Raw genomic sequence first — 22515 nt, forward strand, 5'->3', positions numbered from 1 at the left:
GATTACATCTATATTTAAACTACATAAATGTGGCACTTTCCTCCTCCAACTGCCACCACAGGGGCTCATGAAGAACCACCTTGCCCTAACGGGAGCAAGAAGAAGCAGTAGCAGCTTCTTCTAAACAAAAAAATTATCTTTTTTCATTTTATTGAAACTTTTAAAACTGATGCTTATTGTAACAAGCCGCTATGTGAAGTTTCCTGAAAAGCGGTATACAGTATAAATACCTTACATAAATAGGTTCATAAAATAATAAGAGTTATTATATTTATAATTTGAGCAGATACTTACTCAAATGCAATATATGTAACAAGAGTAACAGAAAGAAAAATGGCTGAAAGGCCACAACCTATGTATGTGACGAAAGTTAGAATTAGCACTTGGATGGGAGCTATAGTGGTGTTTCTTGATAAATCCTGAAAAAAAAACATTTTTTAAAACATTAGAAGGAAGTTTTATTTTAAAAAATGCAGCCTAAATAGTCACAGCCAGAACAATCAACACTTGGATTTCTGCAGTAAACCATTTTTAGGCAAATTATTTCTGAAAAATGCTAGGTGTATCTATATTTACAAAGAGATGATAAAATCCAACTTAATCTACCTTAATCTCTCTTGCGCAGCTCCAACATAAATATTTGGGCTTATTTGAACTGACATATATACAAGCCATGGGCCCATGTGCTCTGTCCTTATGCCGTCTGTCCCTCCTCTTTCCTCAACATACAGCAGTTAAAGCCTTTTTGAGTTAAATAGCCATAATTTCAAATTATATCCTAAGTGAGAAAGAAGTATTCAATACTCAGAAAGGGAGGGAAGAGGCAGCACAAGGATGGAATTTGTGGGGACATGGCTTTATGAATATCTCAGCTTAACAAACTGATATGTGTACACTCGAACTAGACCTCTGATTTTCTTTCTCCCATGCATGAATTTAGGATCATGAGACTTTAACTAGGTATTAGTCATTTTATTAGTAATGGTTTTTTAACCATGATCCAAAGAACCTTGTAATTAAATATATTCCCGTAAGGGGCCTTTTGACTTTTCCCACCTTCCAATGCCGCATAGCAAGCCACTACTATGAAGCTTTTGGTCATATAGTACAGGCATTACCAGTAAAACTCCAAAGCTTGTGAGGTGGTTGCAGCTACAGATGGTTGCATTTGTTCTTCTTTCTCTAACTACGCAACCTTCATAGGTCCAGCCTCCTTTGCCACCTGCCAGAAATCAAAATGTTCCATTATCAAAATATAATTTATAGTAGTTTAAAACTATACTAAAGTCCAGCTTCTGCTGGACTGGATTGTTTGTAGTATTCTTCCGTAAATTGGAAATACTTAAGAGTTTTTAATTGTATATAGGATGAATGAATGAATGAATCAAAATGTAAAAACACAACTGTGTAGGCATACCATTTTTACTGAAGTCCCAGAAGGCACATCTGATACTCAAATTCTCCTGTTTGGAGAATAAAAAAATAAGATTATTTATCTCCAAGAGATCTTTACATTAAGTATTGTACAATGAACAATACAATAAATACAAAATTAACTTTCTATTTACAAGTAGGTGACTCTCTATAGATAGATATATGCGTGCACACACTCACACACTTGTATTATTTCCCTTTTTGCTACTCTACCACCATTGAATGGTCCCTGTGGTTATTTTTTCTTGTCTAATGTAAATAGGCTTTTCATGATCAGACCAGTTCACTTCCATGTCATTTTTGTGTTCTGTAGCACCAAGTGTTGAACTAAAATAGTCACAGCCAAAATCAAGTAGGCCTGTATGTATCTGCTTTAGACCTTGACCAAAATCGCTACTGCTGCTGACAAACAAAATGACTTTCTGTGTCTGTTTCCCTTCTCATAATCCATGCTCTCACAATCACATTGAGGATGTTACTGCCACTTTCAGCAAAGTAAATTAATACACATTGGACCTGTAGTGTCTTCACTGTGACTTCCTGCTGACCTGCGATATCTAACCTGACGATGGTTTGTGCCTGCAATGATTCTTTTCAGTGCACACATTTTGGAGTATGTATAAAAATCAAGCCCCTTTCAGAGTGACTACAGGGCTGCTCATATGTTCTTTAATAAATTCCCCCTTCTTAAAAAAAGGGAAGTGTGGCATGGGATAGTTTATCTTAATTTTACTTGGTGCAAATATGCAGAATGCATTTTCACATTCAAATGTAGTGAAAACACATAAACTACATAATAGTTGCAAACTGAAAAATTAAGAATATTCAGGTAGATTAAAAATATTGAGGGGTTTAGGTATGCAAGATATTCAGAAATAAAATGAATCTGTGATAACCCAGTTTGGAGAATAACAATTCTAATATTTGCAACAGAAACTTGTGAAGTGCCCAAATTCCATTTGTACCTGACTAGGCCTGGCATTTTGCAGTGTAACTGTAACATCTGTCTTCAAGTTGCTAATTGTAAGGTTAGCAACACTTGATGATATAACATGGCTGATCAGAGACAAATTATCCAGTGAGGGATCCTGGAGGGAAAAAACAGCCTCACATTAATTGACTGGATGGACATTTCTTGCTAGCAACAATAGACTAAACCGAAAGTTTGAAGCATCTTTTCAATACCTGGAAAAGAGTTGTCTTTTCAAAAAAGTTAAATGTAATTCTAGAAGCTTGATTCTTAGCTTCTGATGGCAAATTTGTCATTATTGATGAGGGAAGTGTAATAGACCCAGCACTATTTGTAGGCACTTGAGTTCCAAGAGTAACCTTTTTAAAAAAAGACAAAAAATTATTTGCTTGCAAAAATAAATTGCTTATAAAATAAAGAGACAATTGAACCCTGTGTGTTTTGTGCTAAGAATAGCCTAGTCTGCAGCTATATTTAGTAAAGAGTACTACTGGCATTGAGTATACCAGAATGAGCTGTCCACCCTATCTTATATTGACATGTACTTCAACCAACAAAATAGTATCAGTTCTGAGGCAGATGAAGCAATTCCATCTTCAGGCTCATTCAGTCTAGCTGGTGCACTGATAAATTCACATGTACCATTAATGTTGCACAGAATGGACCATTGGTCTCACCTGAAGGGTGGTTTTCCCAGGTATCATACCATCATGTGGATTATAGCGCCATCTATTGTCTGAAGGCAAGACTTGTGGTGAGCTTGCCCCTCCCACTCCAGTTCATTCATGATGAGTCTGAAGTGAGATATCTGAGAAGATGCAACAGCCAACAGGCCTGCTAGCAAGGACTATATAAATACTGACCCAGTAGAGCCCACCACATTATACCTAACAGATGTAGAGGTCCTAACTTAATTCTATAAACTAAAAACAATGCAACTTTGAACAGTAACCAATAAGAAGGTAGTACCCACACCCAGGTGTCCTCCAATCGGGAGGGCCGTGATGGCATGACACCTGGGAAAACCACCGTTCAGGTGAGACCAATGGTCCATTTTCCCCAGGTAGCATGCCATCATGTGGGATGTACCAAAGCAACCCCAACAGGGAGGGACCACCCATTATTTACTCATGAGAAAGAACCTGTTGCAGAACACGCCTCCCAAAGGAGGCGTCGGCAGAAGCATAGTGGCCTATTTTATAATGCTTGATAAAGGAGTCTGGAGTAGACCATACAGCCACTCTGCAGATGTCTGCAAGAGATGCATTGTTTGCGAAGGTGGCCAAAGTGGCACCTGACCTGGTGGAATGCACCGTTATCTTACTAGGCAGTGGGAGCTTAAGCGACTCATACTCCATTGCATGCAGGCGTGCTACTAAGACAAAGTGGATTTAGAGACCTTTTTACCCAGAGTCCTTGGGTGAAAGGATACAAATAATGACTCCATCAATCTTGTATCCTGGGTTCAACACAGGTATATCTTGAAGGCCCTCAGGACATCTAGCGAGTGCCAGGCCTTCTCCAGTGGATGAACAGGCTTCAGACAGAAGAAAGGAAGGACAATGTCCTGGTTACAGTGGAAAACTGAGCTGACCTTGGGACAAAAGGATGGATCTGGGCGCAACACCACTGAGTCCTTATGGAAGATGCAGAGATGGTGGGCCGATGACAACGCTCCCAGCTCTTAAACTCTTCTTGATGAGGTGATCACCACCAGAAACAGGACCTTGAAGGATAACAGTCGCAAAGGCACTGACCAGAGGGGTTCAAAGGGAGGATGCTGCAGGGCTTGCAGAACCTTAGGTAGACTCCAGGAAGGGAAATGGTGGCACACCACCAGAGAAAGGAGGGCAGCTCCCTTCAAAAAATGTCTGATAGCGGGTGTGAACCCATGGGAATGGCAGACGAGGAGACAGACAGGATTGATGAAACAGTGGAGGCGTGATGACGCAAGGTGTTAGCTTTTAGTCCCATTTTCAGTCCTCTATATAGGAACTGCAAAACTTGTACAGTGGCTTGAGAGGGTTGGCAGCCTTGTAACGCACACCACTTGGAAAAGGCGAGCCAAGTGCTCTGGTAGATGCGATTCATCGACAGCCATCTAGATGCCAGAATTGTATCAACAACCCCTTGAGATAGGCCTGCGCTAATCAACTGCCTCTGTTCAAACGCCAAGCCATCAGACTCAGCCAGTCAGGATCCAGGTGCCAGATCAGTTCCTGTAAGAGAAGGTCTTGCCTCATTGGCAACCTCCAAGGATCTCTTACTGATAGGTAGAGCAAGTATGAGAACCACAGGTGGCGAGGCCAGTACTGGGCTAGCAGGACCAGTTGAGCCTTTTCACATCACAATTTTCTCAGTGTCCTGCCCAGTAGAGGTATCGGAGGAAAGGTGTATAGAAGACCGTACGGCCACAGTGTTGACAGTGCATCTACCAACTCTGCAGTCACTTCCAGATACCCTGAGAAGTAACAGGGCAGCTGGCAATTGTAACTCGAAGTGAAGAGGTCTACTGAGAAGTTGCCAAACCGGCGCTGGAGGAGGTGGAACACCACTGGGTGAAGTTTCCACTCTCCCAGAATCACCTGCTGTCTGCTGAGCCAGTCGGCCGTTACATTCAGAACCCCACTGAGATGTTCTGCCCTGAGCGACATCAGATGACTTTTGGCCCAGTTGAAAATCCAGGTCGCTTCCGCCTGGAGAATTTGAGACCTGGTTCCCCCTTGCCTGTTCAAATGTGATTTTACGCAGGTGTTGTCTGTCTGGATCAGAACATGTTCGAACTGGAAGATTGGATGAAAGTGTCGGAGAGCCAGATGGACAGCTCTTAGTTCCAGCCAGTTGATACTCTGACTCTGTTCCAATGTGGACCACACACCCTGGACAAAGTGGGAGTTGTAGTGGGGGCCCCAGCCGGTTAGGCTGGCATCCGTAGTGATCACAGTTCTGTCTGGTTCTCGGAATGGAGTTCCCCTGTTGAGGTTTCGTGTTTTTGCCCACCATTGGAAGGAAGCCCGCAGGGAGGGATCCAGGCAGATTTCGCGATGGTTGGAGTTGGCAACATCCACTTGAAAGGGTAATAAGGCCCACTGGAGCGTTCAAGTATGATGCCAACCCCATGGAACGATGTGAATGATGTACACAAACGTCCCCAAAGCTTTTGCCAGAAACATCACATCTGCCTTCAAACAACGCATCAGGAGCAGTGCTATATTTCTGATGGTTGAAATGCGCTCTGGTGACAGGAAGACCATGGTTTGTACTGTGTCCAATATTGCTCCCAGATGCTGTAGTCGCTGAGTTGGCTCAAGTTGATTCTTGTGGATGTTGACTAGCCAACTGTGGGTCCTCAGAATCTCGAGGGAGCGGTGAACCTGGTTGTGTGCCTGGCTGCTGGAGTCTGCCCGAAGCAGTAGGTCATCCAAGTAGGGATAAATATGGACCCCGCCCCGGAGGCAGAGGTGAGCCACTAGGGTGACCATCACTTTGGTGAATACCCTTGGGGCCGATGCGAGTCCAAACGGCATGGCCCGGTATTGAAAATGATGCTGGCCAAACGCAAACCTCAGGAACTGTCTGTGGGCAGGGCAGATTGGGATGTGTAGGTATGCCTTCTTTAGGTCGATGGAGGCCAAAAAGTCCCCCTGCTGCAGGGCTTCTATGATAGAGGCAAGGGACTCCATTCTGAACCATCGATAATTCACAAAGCAGTTGATGAACTTCAGGTCCAACACCACCCTCCAAGATAGATCTCACTTGGGGACTGCACACAGGATGGAGTAGACGATCTCTCTGCTGGTGGTACTGGTTCTATTGCTGCTATGTTGTGCAGATGTCCTATTGCTTCCTGCATGACTCTCCGCCATTCCTGGGTTTTGGGGATGGGAGAGAGAAGGAATCTGTCTGGGGGGGGGTCAACCAAAACTCTATGTTGTAACCTTGAGAGAAGATATCTCTGACCCAAGAAACCTGAGTTAGACCAAGCCAGAGTCTTGCATAGTGGAGCAACCTGCCTCCAATAGGGATGATGTCAGACTTGTTTACGCTGACGTGCTCCTCGTCCATATGATGAAGAGGAAGGGCCCTGTCATCCCTGGTACTGAGCTTTGTCATGGAATCATTTGTGCCAGGTTCCCCTGATGGCACGGAAGTCATAAATTGAGAATCATGGCCCCACCCCCCAGGCCGCACTCCTCGAAAGGGCCGGAAAGAGCGGTATGGAGCAAACCTTCTAAACGGACTGCAGTCATCCCTCTTGGCCGTGGCCAGAGCAGGCTTTTGGTTGTCTTTAGGATCCACCAAAACCACTTTAAGGGCTTCTTCACCAAACAGCAACGACCCTGAATATGGGGCTGTGGACAAGTTGACCCTGGCTGTGGTGTCCGCGTCCCAGTGTCAGAGCCAGAGAGTTCGCTGAGCCACTACTTCCACAGCCAGTGCCCGTGCTCCTTGCTGAGTTGTATCCAAAGTGGCGTCAGCTACAAATGCTTTGTGTAACTTGACCAGGCTCTTTCTCAGTTAGACGATCCTGCTCCAGATCTGGTCAAAGAGCTCATCCAGCCACATTATAGAAACTCTTGAGAAAATGGATGCTGCAGCAGAGGCTTGAATGGAGTAGGCGGTAGTCTCGTGGTTCTTACGCAGGGCGAAGTCTAGGTGCCATTCTGATGGGTCCTTAAGGTGGGAGTCTCCTTCTTTCAGGAGGAGACCTGGACACCAAGTTAGAGATTGGCTGGTCTACCCCTGTGACATTCCGGTGATTTATGAACTCAGGAGCCAAAGTGTAATGTCTTTTGGCCAGCGACATTGGCACAGCTGCCGAGTCCATTCCTCTTTGGTCAGCCTGTTGATGGGATCCAGCACCAGAAGGAAGTGATCTGCTGATCTGGGAGATTTGAGGACCCTGGCCCCCCTCACAGGAGGGGCGTTAGATTGGGGTGGCAAAGATTGGAGGCCTAGGGTGCCCAGAACTCTGTGGCAGAGTGGGAGGTAGTCTGCCAGATCAAAAAGGCAATAGGACAAGACCTCCTCCAGTTCTGTCCCCACTCCACTCATCGTCTTCAGCCTGGAGAAAAGATGAAGAATCCTCCAAGTCGGGCGCCTCAAGTCCAAGTCTGCCTCTGGCGACATCGAAGGGGTTTGGAGAAGGAGGTGGAGCCTCATCATTGCAGACTTGATACGCCATCGCGATGGAGGCCTGGTTGGCCACTGTGAGAACAGGATGCTGGACTAGATGGGCCACTGGCCTGATCCAGCAGGCTCTTCTTATGTTCTTATGTTCTTATGAGGGCCGCTGTGCACCTTGCTGAGACAATGGATTTGCCTGAGAAAGTGAATGTACTTGAGAGAAGAACCCCATTATGTCCTTCAACTGGGAAAGAAATTCAGGAGTCAGCTGCTACCCCAGGAAAGGATCAGGCACAGCCGCCTGAGGGTCCAAAGGCAGGGTCTGTCCTTGTTGAGACAGATGTGGCTGTACTGGTTGAAGCAGAGGTGACAGAGGTGTATCAGATTGGCAAGATGTCATCATCAGATGAGATGGGCAGCCCGGAGTTAGTTGGGTAGGAAACCCTTCAAACTCGTCCTCTGAGGACACAGTAGGTGAGTGAAAAAGTGCTGTCAACGCCTCCTGGCCAGGATTCTCTGAAGCTGGGACTGACATGTATCATGCTTGCTTGGCAGCACTATGGGTAGACAGGTGTTTGGTTTTAGCGACAGCCTTGAAGTGGAGCTTGGAGTGCTTGTGCTTTGTGGCCTTGTGGTGCGATGGAGGTTTGCACCACTGGTTTGCTCCTGTCACTGGGTCTGCCTCAGGTCACTGATCTGCCATAATGCACAAAGGCAAGGCGTGAGGAAAATATCACCAACACACGCAGGGGGATGAGGGAAGCAGTGTGGGTAGGGACAACAGTGCACGTCCTGGGGCTAGAGGAGCGCCAAGTCCAGTAGTTGTGACGGAATAAGACCAAGAAATAGCTAAGATACACACACACAGAAGGGGAGTGCGGTACTCCTCCTATGCACTCTGCAAAAAGAAAAATCTGAGTACATGCCCACAGAGGGAGGGGGATACAGTACTGCTCCTGTGCACTATACAAGGAAATAAATCTCAGTACACGCCCACAAAGGGAGGGGTGTGTGGTAATGTGCACGATGCAAGGAAATAATGCGTAGTACACGCCCACAGAGGGAGGAGGTACAGTACTGTTCCTGTGCACCCTACAAGAGAATGAATCTCAGTACATGCCCACAGAGTGAGGGGGGTGAGGTACTAAACCTGTGCACTATACAAGGAAATCACTCAGTACATGCCCACAGAGGGGGGGTGCGGTACTGTTTCTATGCACTGTAGTTGCAGTCACCTTTGTGTCCCTTTAATGTTGAATTTTATTATTATTATTATTTAAATTTTATTTATTTATTTATTTATTTTTAAATAGTTAGGAAAAAGCCTGAAACTATCTACTCCTCAGCCTAAGAAGATGAGGAAGCATGAGGGGGTAAAAAAGGGGGGAGTCCAGAGAAGCGGGAAAGAGAAAAAAACACAATGGAGGGCGATGAAAAAGGCGGGAAATTCAAAAAACAAAATGGCAGTCAGCTAGCCCAGGAGCAGGCAAGCCAACTGGGGGGGGGCAGAGAAAACAAGCACCCCCGCTAACACAGCCACCAGGGGTGAAGGAAAAATGGCCACAACGGTGAGCCTCAGAAAAAGGATAGCCTCCTGGAAAGGAGCGGCTAAATCGAGTCTCCCCCACAAAGCGCCGCCAGGAGGGAAGGAAAAAAGGAGTTGCCAATGGTACAAGGCGGCTCAGCGCATTGTGGCAAGATGCGAGGCGGCGCTGCAAAAATCAGACCACTTTAAGCATGCGTGAGTAGCAGTCCCGGGGAGCCAGGGCCGTGAGCTCCTAGCAGCCACAGTAGCAAGACATGGCAGCAACGTGGGGGGGGGAGGGAGCCGTGACCAAACCCTGAGCTGAAGTGGCGCTGTGTGAAGCAGGCCGCAAGGACCGAAAGAGGAGGGGTGCTACTACCACAGCAAACAAGTGCGGGAAAGCAGACCCAATTGTCACAAGTCAAGAAGGGTCAGGATAAAAAGGGGGGAGAAAGAAATCACTAAAAATAAGCACCCCACACGAAGTATAAGAGGGAGGGAGAGAGGGGGAAACCAAAGGGCTGGGGAAAAAAGGGAGAAAGCCCCAGCAGAGCCTGGGGGCCAGCAAAAACCCCAGTCCCAACTCTCTCTCTCTCTCTCTCTCTCTCTCTCTCACACACACACACACACACACACACACACACACACACACACACACACACTTCACAAACAGACACACTGAATACAAACTCCTACACTAAAGCGTTACGCTATGGAGATAAGAACAGTCTCAGACAAAGGCAAGAATGAACTGGAGTGGGAGGGGCACGCTTGCCACAAGTTTTGACTTTAGTACATTCTTGCCTTTGGACAACAGATGGCACCCATGTGATGGCATGCTACCTGGGGAAAACTTCTAGTTTCTAATGAATCCTGCATAGGTTGTTGTTGGGGTTTTTTTTTGAAAAATGTGTTTCCTTTTTCATTTCCTTTAATAGACACATTCAACAGTATCACACCACATAAATGTAAGATCCTGCACTACAATTGCAAACTAAAATTGTGCACAAAAGGTAGAACATCTGCTTTGCATGCAGAAGATCCCAGGTTCCATCCCTGGCATCTCCAGATAAGGCTGGTAATGTTCTCTGTTTGAAACCCTCGAGAATTACTTCTAGGCAGTGTAGTCAATACTGAACTAGATGGACCAATGTTCTAACTCAGTATAAGGCAGATTCCTATACAGTAGGGCCCTGCTTTCCAGCGTTCCGCTTTCCAGTGTTCCGATGATGCGGCGGCTTTCAATCGGGAAATTCCCCGTTTTAAAGCTGATGTTGCCGTTTTGTGTCATTTTTGCGTCATTTTCGCGCGATGTGACCCATTAAAGTCAATGGCGATTTCCACTTTACGGCGGGGGCCTGGTCCCTAACCCGCCGTATAAGCGGGGTCCTACTGCATTCCTATTTTTCCTAGAGGCAATTACAAACGCCACAACTTTAATCAATTAAGAACAATTTTAGGTTTTATTATTATTTCATCTTATTTTCAATGTTCACAGAAAACATAAGCACCAAATTATTCTAAGATCTTCTGAAATAATGCTTTTGATAAGACAAACGTATGATGGAGAGAAATAAAAGAGCAAATTGCAAGATAAAGGAAGCAATTACACCAGCCTTCGTCAGATCAGGAACTCTTTGTAATCAATTGTTCAATATTTAAAAGATCAACTACTGCAGTCCTTCATGCTATATCCCATTCTGTTCCAGGAGTCCCTCAACTCTCAGAAGCAGGTTTTGGAGAGGGCAGGAGGGCATAAGTGGGTAGGGAGCATCAGCGAAAATCAGCTGCTCTGACTTGTGCAAGCATAAGTATATAAGAGCCAGTTGGATCTAATCCAGCATTGTTCTCAGAATTGCCAGCTAGATGCCTATGGGAAGCCAGCAGCAGGACCTGAGCACAACAGCACTGTCCTGTAGTTTCCAGAAACATAGTGCCTCTGACTGTGGAAGCAAAGTACAGCCATCATTGCCACTGACAGACAAATTCATGGAAGGTAAGACTAAGCCATCCAAGTTGGTGGTCATCATTGCCTCCTGTGGGAGCAAATCATACAGCGTATAGTTTAAATATGGAATTTGCTCCCACAGGAGGCAATGATGACCACCAACTTGGATGGCTTTAGTCTTACCTTCCATGAATTTGGAAGTACTTCCTTTCCCTCCCCCAACATTCAGCTCCACTGAATGTCCATGAGTTCTAGTGTTACATGAGAGAAAGAAACTTCTCTATCTACTTTTTCCATGCCATGCATAATTTTATACACTTCTATCATACTGCCTCTTATTCAGCTTTCCTTTAAACTAAAAAGCCCCAAATGCTGCAACTTTTCCTCATAAGGGATTTGTTCCATTCCCTTGATAATTTTGATTGCCCTTTTCTGAACCTTTTCCAGCTCTACAATATCCTTTTTAAGGTGAGGTGACCAGAACTGTACACAGCATTCCAAATGTGGTCACACATAGATTTGTATAATGGCATTGTTGGTAGTTTTATTTTTCAATCCCTTTCTAATGATCCCTAGCATGGGATTTGCCTTTTTCACAGATGCCACACACTCAGTTGACATCTTCATCAAGCTATCCATAAAAACCTCAAGATCTCTCTCCTGGTCAGTCACTGCCAGTTCAGATTTCATGAGCATATATGTGAAATTATCCTTTTTTGCCCTGACATCACTTTACACCTGTTTATGATGAATTGCATTTGCATTTCCGGGGCTCTTCACAATCCCTTTTTGTTTTAATCATCCTGAACAATTTAGTATCATCAGCAAACTTGGTCACTTCACTCCTCGCCCCTAACTCTAGACCAGTGGTTCCCAAATGTTTTCTCCCATTGACTACTTGAAAATCACTGATGGTCTTGGCAGACCACTTAATTATTTTTCTGCCTGTACTGGGCACCACTTAAGATTAAGTCCAGGGTCACTGAGCCTCTGACCAGTTCCATGACCGATATTCAGGGTTATCTAGAAATTTTACCTTTTGGTTGTGACTGGAACACATATGTAGCCAGGCTATGTGAAGGTTGTTGAAGTAACCCGTTACTATAACATTTCCTCTTTTGAATGCTTCCTTGATTTCATTCTTCATCTTAAGATCTCCCTGAGCATTTTGATCAGGGAGGATGATAGCACGTCTCTAGCACGAAAATAATCTTATGGCCCAGTATGACCATATAAAAACAATTCTGAAAGCAGACACATTGTCCACTAAAACAAAGCTACTATTGGATACAATTGAATCCTGGAATATCCTGAACAGGCTTTCTTTTTTCATTCAAACGTACAATACTACATATTTACAGTACAATTCTATATATGAATCTCAGAAGTAAGCCTCACTCACTTCAATGCAGCCTTGGCTGCAATCTTATATTGGGTTTCTGGGAGTAAGCCCCATCAAATTTAGTGGGTATACTTCTTAATGCATAGGCATATATAGGACTACACTGTTAACAAAATAAAATGTTCTGCACAACTAAATCAATACAGTGGAAACTTGATATAACGTGTCTCAGTGTACTGTGGAAACAGATATACCACAGGTATGATCATGTCCCCTGAGTAAAATATACAGTACAGCAGCTCACACACCTCAATTTATGAGATTAAAAAATATGGTATGTTCCCATCCTTCCACATAAATTTCCTCATTTCAGTGTCTTTCTAGGAACCAGTACTGTTCTCAGTGGCTTTAACCCTTAAGGGTGAGCCTGAGCTGAAATGCAACCAGGGGAAGTTTCTCGTTCACTCTTATATTAGCCTCACTTTCTACTTTATTTTTTCTGTTTGTTCTACCTTATCGTTCATACTCAGTGTTCATTTATTTATTTGTACACCACTATTTCATTTAAAATATCAAAGCAGTTTACAAGTTTTTAAAAAACTGTACAGTAAAAACCATTAAAACATACAGTAAAAACAGAGATCAACCATTGCAAAAAAAGAAGCCATTTTCTTAATTGCCTTCACAGGCCTGAAGGAACAGAAAGGTTTTCAGCAGGCATTTAAAACAGAAGGCATGGTTTTGCCTCAACCACAATGGCAGCAGTTTGCCTTTTTTAATCTCTTTCTCTTTCTCTTTTCCTCCACTGCCTATATCTGTTCCCGGTTTCTGCTTTCTGCTCCCAGTTACTGTTTTTATTCATTTTGGTTCTTCTTCTGCCCTGATCCTCTCATCCATTTTATTTTTAAAAAATCATTCTAAGCACCTTTCAGTACAGTTTCCATTACAATGCAGAAGCACCGATGTATCCAGCGTATCCTTTGTACCCCAACCCCAAGTAGAAGTATAAGCTTCTACTGTAAAATCTTTACAGTTCCATGTTCCTATTGTGCTTTTCTACCCACTTAAGATCCTTCTCCATCTTCTCCCTACAGAAGCACACAACACATGTACTAAAAAAGTGGGCCTTCTTAGCGACTCTGAAAGGATCTCCCAAACCAAGTACACTTGGTGCAAACAATATAGTCTTTTCAGGAATTTAAAATTCAGGAATGTTAAATTGCTGCATTTTTAGCTGATTGTATACTTTTATTTGTCCCTATTTTGTTGTATTTGTTAGTGTTTTATATTTTTAATATTGTATTCTTGATTGTAAAATGTTTATGTATGCTGAAATCCTTTTTTTAAATAAAAGTGTGGATGATGTGTGATATAAATGAATAACTAAACATCTGGACTTCTGACTTCAGTGCAGTAAGAAGCTAAAGCTATATGTTCAAATTGCCATCCCCCTGCAAGTTTATTGGGGGGGGGGGACCTGGGCTTACCTGAAGGTCTGAGGAATCTTCAACAACAAAAGAAACACTGTTAAAGGAGCTGCTGTTGACTTTCAGAACAGCCAGAGCCAAGGAAGGGAAGGTTAAATTAATGGATTCTGTCGAGAAGTTCAATTTTAAGCCAATTGCATCCACTATTTTTATTATTCTATTAAAGTAAAAACACAAGAGATTACATTGTGATGTTCCTTCTAACATAACATAACATTCTGTGCAAAAATATTAATTCTGCTATCTGATAATGATCCACATGCTACCCAGCAAGTGGCTTTGTTTGCTATTGCAGCCAAGAAGATCAGAGCAAAGTTCCTAAGATCTACCTCTACCAAGTGCAAAGGTGATGGTTTCATTTAGCTTACTCTTGTTTTAAGCTTTTTGTAATAACCTATGGTTTATACAAATAAAATTTATGTATGTATAATAAGTTTGAAAAAATTATAAAGATTTAATGAAAAGAAACTTCACTTGAATAACTTGAAAATTTAGTAAAATGCAGAAATGGTTATGAAGAGTTATCAATAAAAATGTGTCACAGAGACATTCAGTTTTTGAGTGAAAATGCAGTATTTATTTGGGTTTTATATCCACCTTATCATGGGAAGGCTCAAGTAAGTATCAACATTTTGAATCCTATAATCAGATAACTTAGCTTTGTGTTTTTCAAAGCTTCTGAAAAGAACCTCTGCTTATCCATGGCCACGAATGGTTGTCTCAATATGTGTATTTCTTTTCTTTATTTAACAAACTTTATATACTGCCTAATTGTAAATTGAACCTCTATGCAGTTCACAAACAAACAAACATTAAAATTGTCAATTAAAATACATAGCTAAAAACGGGAATTAAATACTTTTCAAAATATAGCTAATATCAACAGTTAAGCTAACAACAGATTATTTATTTATTTATTTTATTTTTATCCCACCCTTTCTCCCAGTAGGAACCCAGGGCAGCAAACAAAAGCACTAAAAACACTTTAACACATCATAAAAACATACTTTAAAATATATTAAAACAAAACAACCATTAAAAACATAGTAAAACAAAACATATTAAAAAAATCTTTAAAAACATTTTTAAGAAGCTCTAAAAACATCTGTTTTTAAAAAAGAAGGTTTAAAAACATATTAAAAAGCAATTCCAACACAGACACAGACTGGGATAAGGTCTCTACTTAAAAGGCTTGTTGAAAGAGGAAGGTCTTCAGTAGGCTCCGAAAAGATAAGAGATGTCGCCTGTCTAACATTTAAGGGTAGGGAATTCCAAAGGGTAGGTGCCACTATGCTAAAGATCCATTTCCTATGTTGTGCAGAACGGACCTCCTGATAAGATGGTATCTGCAGGAGGCCCTCACCTGCAGAGCGCAGTGATCGACTGGGTATATAAGGGATAAGATGGTCTTTCAGGTATCCTGGTCCCAAGCTGTATAGGGCTTTGTACACCAAAATTAGAACCTTGAAATTAGCCTGGTAGCTAATAGGTAGCCAGTGCAATTCTTTCAGCAGTGGGATGACGTGTTGGTAATACTCTGCCCTAATGAGCAGTCTCGCTGCCGTATTTTGCACCAGATTAAAAACACATGTCAACTTCTACATGTCTAGATAGGTTTGCCTAAATAAAAATGTTTTTAGCAGGTGCTGAAAAGGGTACAGCCTGCCTGATGTCAATAGGCAAGGAGTTCCAAAGTGCGGGCACTGCCATAAAAGATCAAGTTCTTAACAATGCAGAATATAATGTGGCACCTGCAACAGTGCCAGTTCCGCAATTGAAGCAGTGAGTAGGCATATATGGGGTACGGCAATTTCTCAAGTTAACTGGCCCAGGCTCATTTATATATTAATAGTAATGCCTTGAACTTGGCATGGAATGTGCATATGTAAGGAAGGGCTGTAGCTCAGCAGTAGAACATCTGCTTTGCATGCAGAAAATCCCAGGTTCAATCTCTAACAGTTCCAGGTAGGGCTGGTAATGCACCCAATCTGAAATCCTGAAGAGCCAACATCGATCAATGTAAACAATATTGAGCTAGATGGACCAATAGTGTGACTTGATATTTGGCAGCTTAATGCACACACACACATATATACAGTAGATTATATGGCTGATAATATCAGAATCATATACAACAAATAAAACTTTATCAGGATGAAAAGCACAAATGTTCATTACACTTACCTTTTAGAAATTGGAGATACACATGCTTGGGGAATGTCTAAGAGAAAATTAACCCTGTCTAGCATTGTACTTGCAAGCACTGGTGATATCGTTTCTGCAGTCAAGTTGCGCTCTAATTCAGAAACGATGTTCTCAACATTAATACTATGGGTAATGTTGGGCTCAGTGCGAGATATTTGTTCTGCAACAAATGGAGAAAAACACATTACGTTATCAGAATGTAAGGCTGAAAAACAAGAAAAAAATTGCTGCATTCACATGCTCCACTAAACCAAAGTTTTGTGCACTCTTATATCCCCTCTCTTCCTCCTGTGCAGCTAAGAGGAGAAGTTTGGAAGATTTCACTTCCACTTTTCATTAAACATAGTTTTCCATATTGTCCTGACCTAGAATTTTGATTAAATGTAGCTATGATTTGTTTCAAGAAATCACCTTCAGGAACCAGTTTGAAGCTGTTTTGTTTTAAAATTAACCACAATGTGTTAAATCACAGTTCTGTCACACCAGATGACATGACAAACCATGGTTAAGGAGAAAGTTTCTGAATTCCTTCCAGCAGTGTGGGAGGAGATGGGGAACATATGACTCCAAGGCTCAGTGTGGTTCATTCCTGCTGGTAAGTCATGGTTTAGCATGACATCCTAACACTGCTACTGAAATGAAGCTGATTTTTCCTTCAACGATTGTTTCAATAAACAGTTCAGATGTCAGGGAATACATATTTAATATAAGATAAATTCTCATTCAATTCTAGTGGCTTAAAAGATCTTATGATATAAAGGCACATCTGCACAAAATGTTTTTCCTGTTCTCAGTTGCAGGTTTGGGAGATGATCCCATGTTTGGTAGAAGTCAGTGAGTATGATATGGCATGGGAAAGCCCTTGGCTGTTATTACCTTTTAGCTAAAGTGGTTGGAGCATGCTGGTGACTGTGCTTTGCTCTCCTTCTGTCATGCAACACATGTGCCATGTGTCACTTACATGGATTAGAAGTAATGGCTAAGTGCATTCAGTCCTTTAAAAATGACCTATGCAAATGTGTTCTAGGTTTTAGCTTTATTTATTACAGTCCTCTGAATTCCTCCCTTTGGCTTACACTAGGACCTGACTCACACATGAAACAACGTGTGTCACTGGAATAGTGAGGCTGATCACTAAAACCAATGGCCACAGCACACCAATAGGCGGAGAAGGAAAAAATCCTGTCCTTGCCATGTGGTACAAGGGAAGGAGCACTGGTATAAATGGGGGTGCTGCAGCCAGTAGGATGCAAGAACATGACTGTTTGAGGGGAAACTGCCCCTTCTGATGTCAGCTGCCTAGGCCCATGCTGGAGCAACTATTCACTCAGCAACTGTGCCCACTTCCACCTCTGTTCCAGTTGCTACAAGGTACAGGCAGGATGTCTATGACCATGCCATGGCCACCAGTGCTTTCACCTAGCAAATGACCTACCAGCCACCACTGCATGGTAAGCTATTTAGAATGCAGCTTGCCACATGGAGCAGGCTCCACAAGGATGCATTTCCACTTTCATACCACACCTCAAACTAAATGTGTAAATCAGGTCTAGCAATAAGATAACTTCATTATAATTAAAATCAGGTTTACCCGTGCTGACTTTAGTTGGACTTCCCGTTGAATCAGTAATGGAGTGCATATCTGAAGTAGTGTCCATGGCAGATGAGGTGGACAATATGGTTGGGGAAACTGCCACTGTAGGTTTGGAAGTAGTATGAAGTATTGCACCAGTAGGTGTGGTGGAATATCTCACAACAGAAGTAGTAGTAGGCTTGGCAGATGACACTGTCGTAAAGACTGGATTAATTGTTTCAAGAGGAGGAGAAAGAACTGCACTGGTAGATTTTGTAGGATATGCAGAAGGAAGCACAATTGTGTTTTGTTCAGTGAGTGTATTTGTAGCAAAGCCATTAGTGCTTGGCTCGGTCAAGGGTGTAGGTGAAACAGTGTTTGATTCAGAGGAAAGAGAGCCACGCTGAGTCACAACATCAGAAGGTATAGTGGAAGGAGCAACAGGTGACACTGGTGGGCCAGGCGTACCAAGGCTGGTGCAGGCAACTTGTCCGTGCATATCACTACAGGAAGAACACAGAATTATACAGGTATTGATATCAGTTTACCAGCTAATTGCATTCAGACAGATACACAAGGTTCCAAAGAAACACTGTACTTATTATAAGCACAGGATTAAAATCACATAAGATCAGAATTGGTTTTGCTAATATTCTCAATATCTGTCATGCATCCAGAGGATTTCTTTGCAAACACAATCATTCATAACTCATGTCAAGAAATTTCAAATTCTGCACTAATATATATGCTAAAGATGAAACAACACTCAGTTTAAGCATATCCAAAGCCATTTAGGAGACAGTCCTTGTTAGCAGAGGCACATGGCTTCATGGGCAAAGTAAATACAAAGGAGAACAACAGAGTTCTCCCCTTCTTTAGACATGCACATGGTTACAAGTATAGGCAGCATCACATCAGAATGTGGTGGAGCAACTGGAGGCATTCTTAGAGGATAATGATTATCTAGATGCATTTCCATCTGGGTTCAAGTCTAGTTTCAGGACTGAATTGGGCTTGGTAGTTCTGATGGATGACAGGGGGCTGCTTCTATTTAATCTGAGGCTTTTGATACCACTGACTACAGTATCCTATTGAACTGGCTCTGTGGGATGAGTATCAGAGGCACTATACTTCACTGGTTCCATTCCTACTTGCAGGACAAGTTTCTGACAGTAGTACTGGGTGACTGCTTGTTAGCTCCCTCACACTTGTGCTGTGAGGTACCACAAGGCATTATTTTGTCTCCAGTGCTATTCAACATCTATATGAAGCCATTTGGAGTGGTCATTAGGGGATATGGGTCAAGTGTCAACAGTATGCTGATGAGATAGAGCTCTGTTTCTCGGTAGTATCTGAATTGGGAGAGGCTGTGCAATCCCATCAGTGTCTAGAATACAGTGGTGAGGTGGATGAGGGCCAAAGAGCAGAGTCTGAACCTGCGCAAAAGACAACTCTCATCCATGATATGATCTTGGATGAGAACGCAGACCTGGTGTGTATTACAGAGACATGGCTGGATGAGGCCTCAGCTCCTACGCTTGAGGCCATGTGCCCAGCCGGTTTCTGTTACGCACAGCAGCCGAGGGTAGGTAGGCAGGGAGGGGGTGTGGCAGTCATCTATCGGGGGTCCTTGGTTTTCGCCAGACCCCCTCTCCATGAGACCAAGTTTGTTGACTGCATGTACTGGAGGTTGGGCCCAAAGGGCAGTTTAGGGATTCTACTTGTGTACCGCCCACCCCACTGCACAGCAGACTCACTGACCGAGGTGCTCGAGGTGGTCTCGGCTGTACGGGTGCTCGCCCACAGCCTATTGGTTTGGGGGGACTTCAACATGCATGCCGAGACCGTCCTCACTGGAGCTCCTCGGGATTTCATGGAAACCATGACTTCCTGGGAACTGCACCTTAGTAGTATGGGGCCCACCCATGTAGCCGGTCATGCTCTTGACCTTGTATTTGTCTCGGGAGGGGAGGGAAGTGCTCTGAAAATGGGGGCTATTTTGTCTAACCCTGTGTCATGGTCAGATCACTATCTGGTGAATATAGACCTCTCAATGCCACACACCCTTCGCAGGGGACAAGGACCTATTAGGATGGTCCGCCCCAGGCGCCTGATGGATCCGGAAGGATTCCTGAATGCACTGGGAGATTTGGAGCCTGCCGAAGGACGCCCGGTCGAAGCCCTGGTGATGGAGTGGAATAGGGAGCTCACTAGGGCAATAGACCGAGTGGCCCCGAAACGTCCTCTCCCCCTGAACAGAGCTCAGACAGCGCCCTGGTATACGCCACGGTTGCGGAGCCTGAGACAGGAGGTGAGACGACTAGAGCGCCGGTCGCGGAAATCCTGCTCTGAAGACGATCGGACACTGGTTAGAGCAGCAATAGCTGCCTACCAGGTGGCAACAAAGGCAACAAAGAAAGAATTCTTTGCTGCCTCTATTGCGTCTGCAGAGTGTTGTCCCAGGAGGCTGTTCCAAGTGGTCCGTAGCCTGGTCGGTCCAGTTGCTCAGAAACCCATGGAGCATTCAAAAGCCTCCTGTGACAGATTTGCTAAACACTTTGCCGATAAAATTGAACGACTGAAGAGCATGATTCCGTGCGCCGTGGACACAGGAAGTGAGCCAGAGGCGGTCAGTAGCATTCCGGTCCGATGGGATCGGTTTCAGCCTCTTCCTTCTGAGGAAGTGGACAAGGTGCTCTCTACTGTGAAGCCAACCACTTGTTTGCTAGACCCTTGCCCCTCATGGCTCATTATGAGCTGTAAAGAGAGACTGAGCGAAGGGATCGGGGCGGTGGTAAATGCATCCTTGGAAGAGGGTGCAATGCCAACAGCCCTCAAGGAGGCAGTAATAAAACCCATCTTGAAAAAGTCCTCCTTGGATCCCCAAGAATTAAATAACTTTCGCCCAGTCTCTAATTTGCCATTCTTGGGCAAGGTGATTGAGTGCGTGGTGGCCAAACAGTTACAGACACACTTGGATGAAGCAGATTATCTTGACCCATTCCAATCGGGCTTCAGGACTGGACATGGAACTGAAACAGCCTTGGTCGCCCTGGTGGATGATATGAGGAGGGCGTTGGATAGAGGAGAATATACCTTCCTCGTCCTCCTCGATCTCTCAGCAGCCTTCGATACCGTTGACCACGGTATCCTTTTAGATCGCCTGGTGGGATTGGGAATAGGGGGCACTGTTTTACAGTGGCTCCATTCCTATCTCTCAGACAGACATCAACGGGTGGCATTGGGGGATGAGGTTTCAGACCCTTGGCCTCTCAATTGCGGAGTGCTACAGGGATCTATCCTCTCCCCCATGCTATTCAATATCTATGTAAAGCCGCTGGGAGCCATCATCAGGAGATTTGGGCTGCAGTGTCACCAATATGCAGATGACACTCAGCTCTATCTCTCGTTTAAGTCCTCACCAGAGTTGGCTGTGGATACCATGACCAAGTGCCTGGATTCCGTAAGTGAATGGATGGGAAGGAATAGGCTGAAACTGAACCCCGACAAGACTGAGGTGTTGCTCGTGGGGGACAAGAGAAGATTGGGGGATATAGACTTGATGTTTAATGGGGTAAGATTACCCCTGAAAGACCAGGTCCGTAGCCTTGGGGTCATTCTTGACTCCCAGCTGTCTATGGAGGCTCAGGTCTCGGCAGTGAGCCGGGCGGCTTGGTATCAATTACATCTGATACGGAGGCTACAACCCTGCCTTCCTGTACATCTGCTCCCACAGGTGATACATGCCCTGGTCTCCTCTCGCTTAGACTACTGTAATGCGCTCTACGTGGGGTTACCCTTGAAAACGGTCTGGAAATTACAGCTGGTACAGAATGCGGCGGCGCACTTGATTAAGAACAGCCGTCACCGTGATCATATCACCCCGGTGTTAGTGGATCTACACTGGTTACCAGTTGTTTACCGGGCCCAATTCAAGGTGTTGGTATTGACCTTTAAAACCCTATATGGTTCCGGCCCAGTTTATCTGAAGGAACGCCTCCAGCATCACCAATTATGCCGCATGACAAGATCAGCCACACAAGACCTTCTCTTGGTCCCATCAGTTAAAACAGCTAGGCTGGTGCGGACCAGAGAGAGGGCATTTTCGATTGTGGCCCCCATCCTCTGGAACTCCCTTCCTTTCGATCTTCGCCACACCCCCTCCCTGACAGGTTTTCGCCGGGCCTTAAAGGCCTGGCTATTCAGGCAGGCCTATGGGGTCTCCGGGAATAGGTCAGTTTCTAATGTTGTTAATGCTGTTTAATTTTAATTATTATATTTCTGGTTATATTGTATTTTATCATGATATTGTATGTCGCCTAGAGTGGCTGTTTATTCGGCCAGATAGGCGACTCACAAATAAAATTTTATTATTATTATTATAATTTATTATTATTATTACTTGTCAAAATGGAGGCACTGTGGAAGAGTGGTTGCTGTGTCCAGAACATAGGCCAATTACCTGCTTTAGATGTGGTTGCATTTACTCTAAAAGAGCAAGTCTGTATTGTGGCTATTCCTGGATCTATCTTTGTCATTTGAGGCACAGATGTGCTTAGTAGCTAGGGTGATTTTTACCAGATTCGACCAGTAAAACAGCTACAACTGTCCCTGGACTAGGATAGCTTGACTACAGTTCATGCACTGGTAACATCAAGGCTCAGTTACTGTAATGAACTCTATATGGGGCTGACCTCAGACATGGGCTGGAAGCTGCTAGTGCAGAACATGGTGCCTAGGCTTCTAACTGGAGTGTCCTGTTGCCAGCACAAAAACAACTGTGCTGAGGTCCTTTCAAATACTGAGTTATTAAGACATTTTATAAGTGAACAAATAAACATTATAGAGAATGGGAAGTCTGAGTGTGGTTTCCATGTCCCTATTCTGCGTTCCTCCTCTACACT

At 43.9% G+C, this 22515-nt stretch overlaps 1 protein-coding gene across 3 annotated transcripts in view; it reads right to left on the bottom strand.

Moving 5' to 3' along the window:
• The window catches only part of ADGRG2 (adhesion G protein-coupled receptor G2), a 113026-nt gene that overhangs the window by 14970 nt on the left and 75541 nt on the right, over positions 1-22515 (bottom strand). For all 3 annotated transcript variants that reach the window (XM_061627253.1, XM_061627250.1, XM_061627249.1), the window contains exons 16-23: positions 17630-18114; positions 16018-16198; positions 13834-13990; positions 2620-2763; positions 2400-2522; positions 1418-1463; positions 1119-1222; positions 295-419 (exon numbers count right to left, since the gene is read on the bottom strand). In XM_061627253.1, the coding sequence (XP_061483237.1) occupies positions 295-419; positions 1119-1222; positions 1418-1463; positions 2400-2522; positions 2620-2763; positions 13834-13990; positions 16018-16198; positions 17630-18114 (1365 nt within the window). The remainder of the gene's footprint in view (positions 1-294; positions 420-1118; positions 1223-1417; positions 1464-2399; positions 2523-2619; positions 2764-13833; positions 13991-16017; positions 16199-17629; positions 18115-22515) is intronic.

Source organism: Rhineura floridana, chromosome 5 (assembly GCF_030035675.1).
Source record: "Rhineura floridana isolate rRhiFlo1 chromosome 5, rRhiFlo1.hap2, whole genome shotgun sequence".
Taxonomy (NCBI): Eukaryota; Metazoa; Chordata; class Lepidosauria; order Squamata; family Rhineuridae; genus Rhineura; species Rhineura floridana.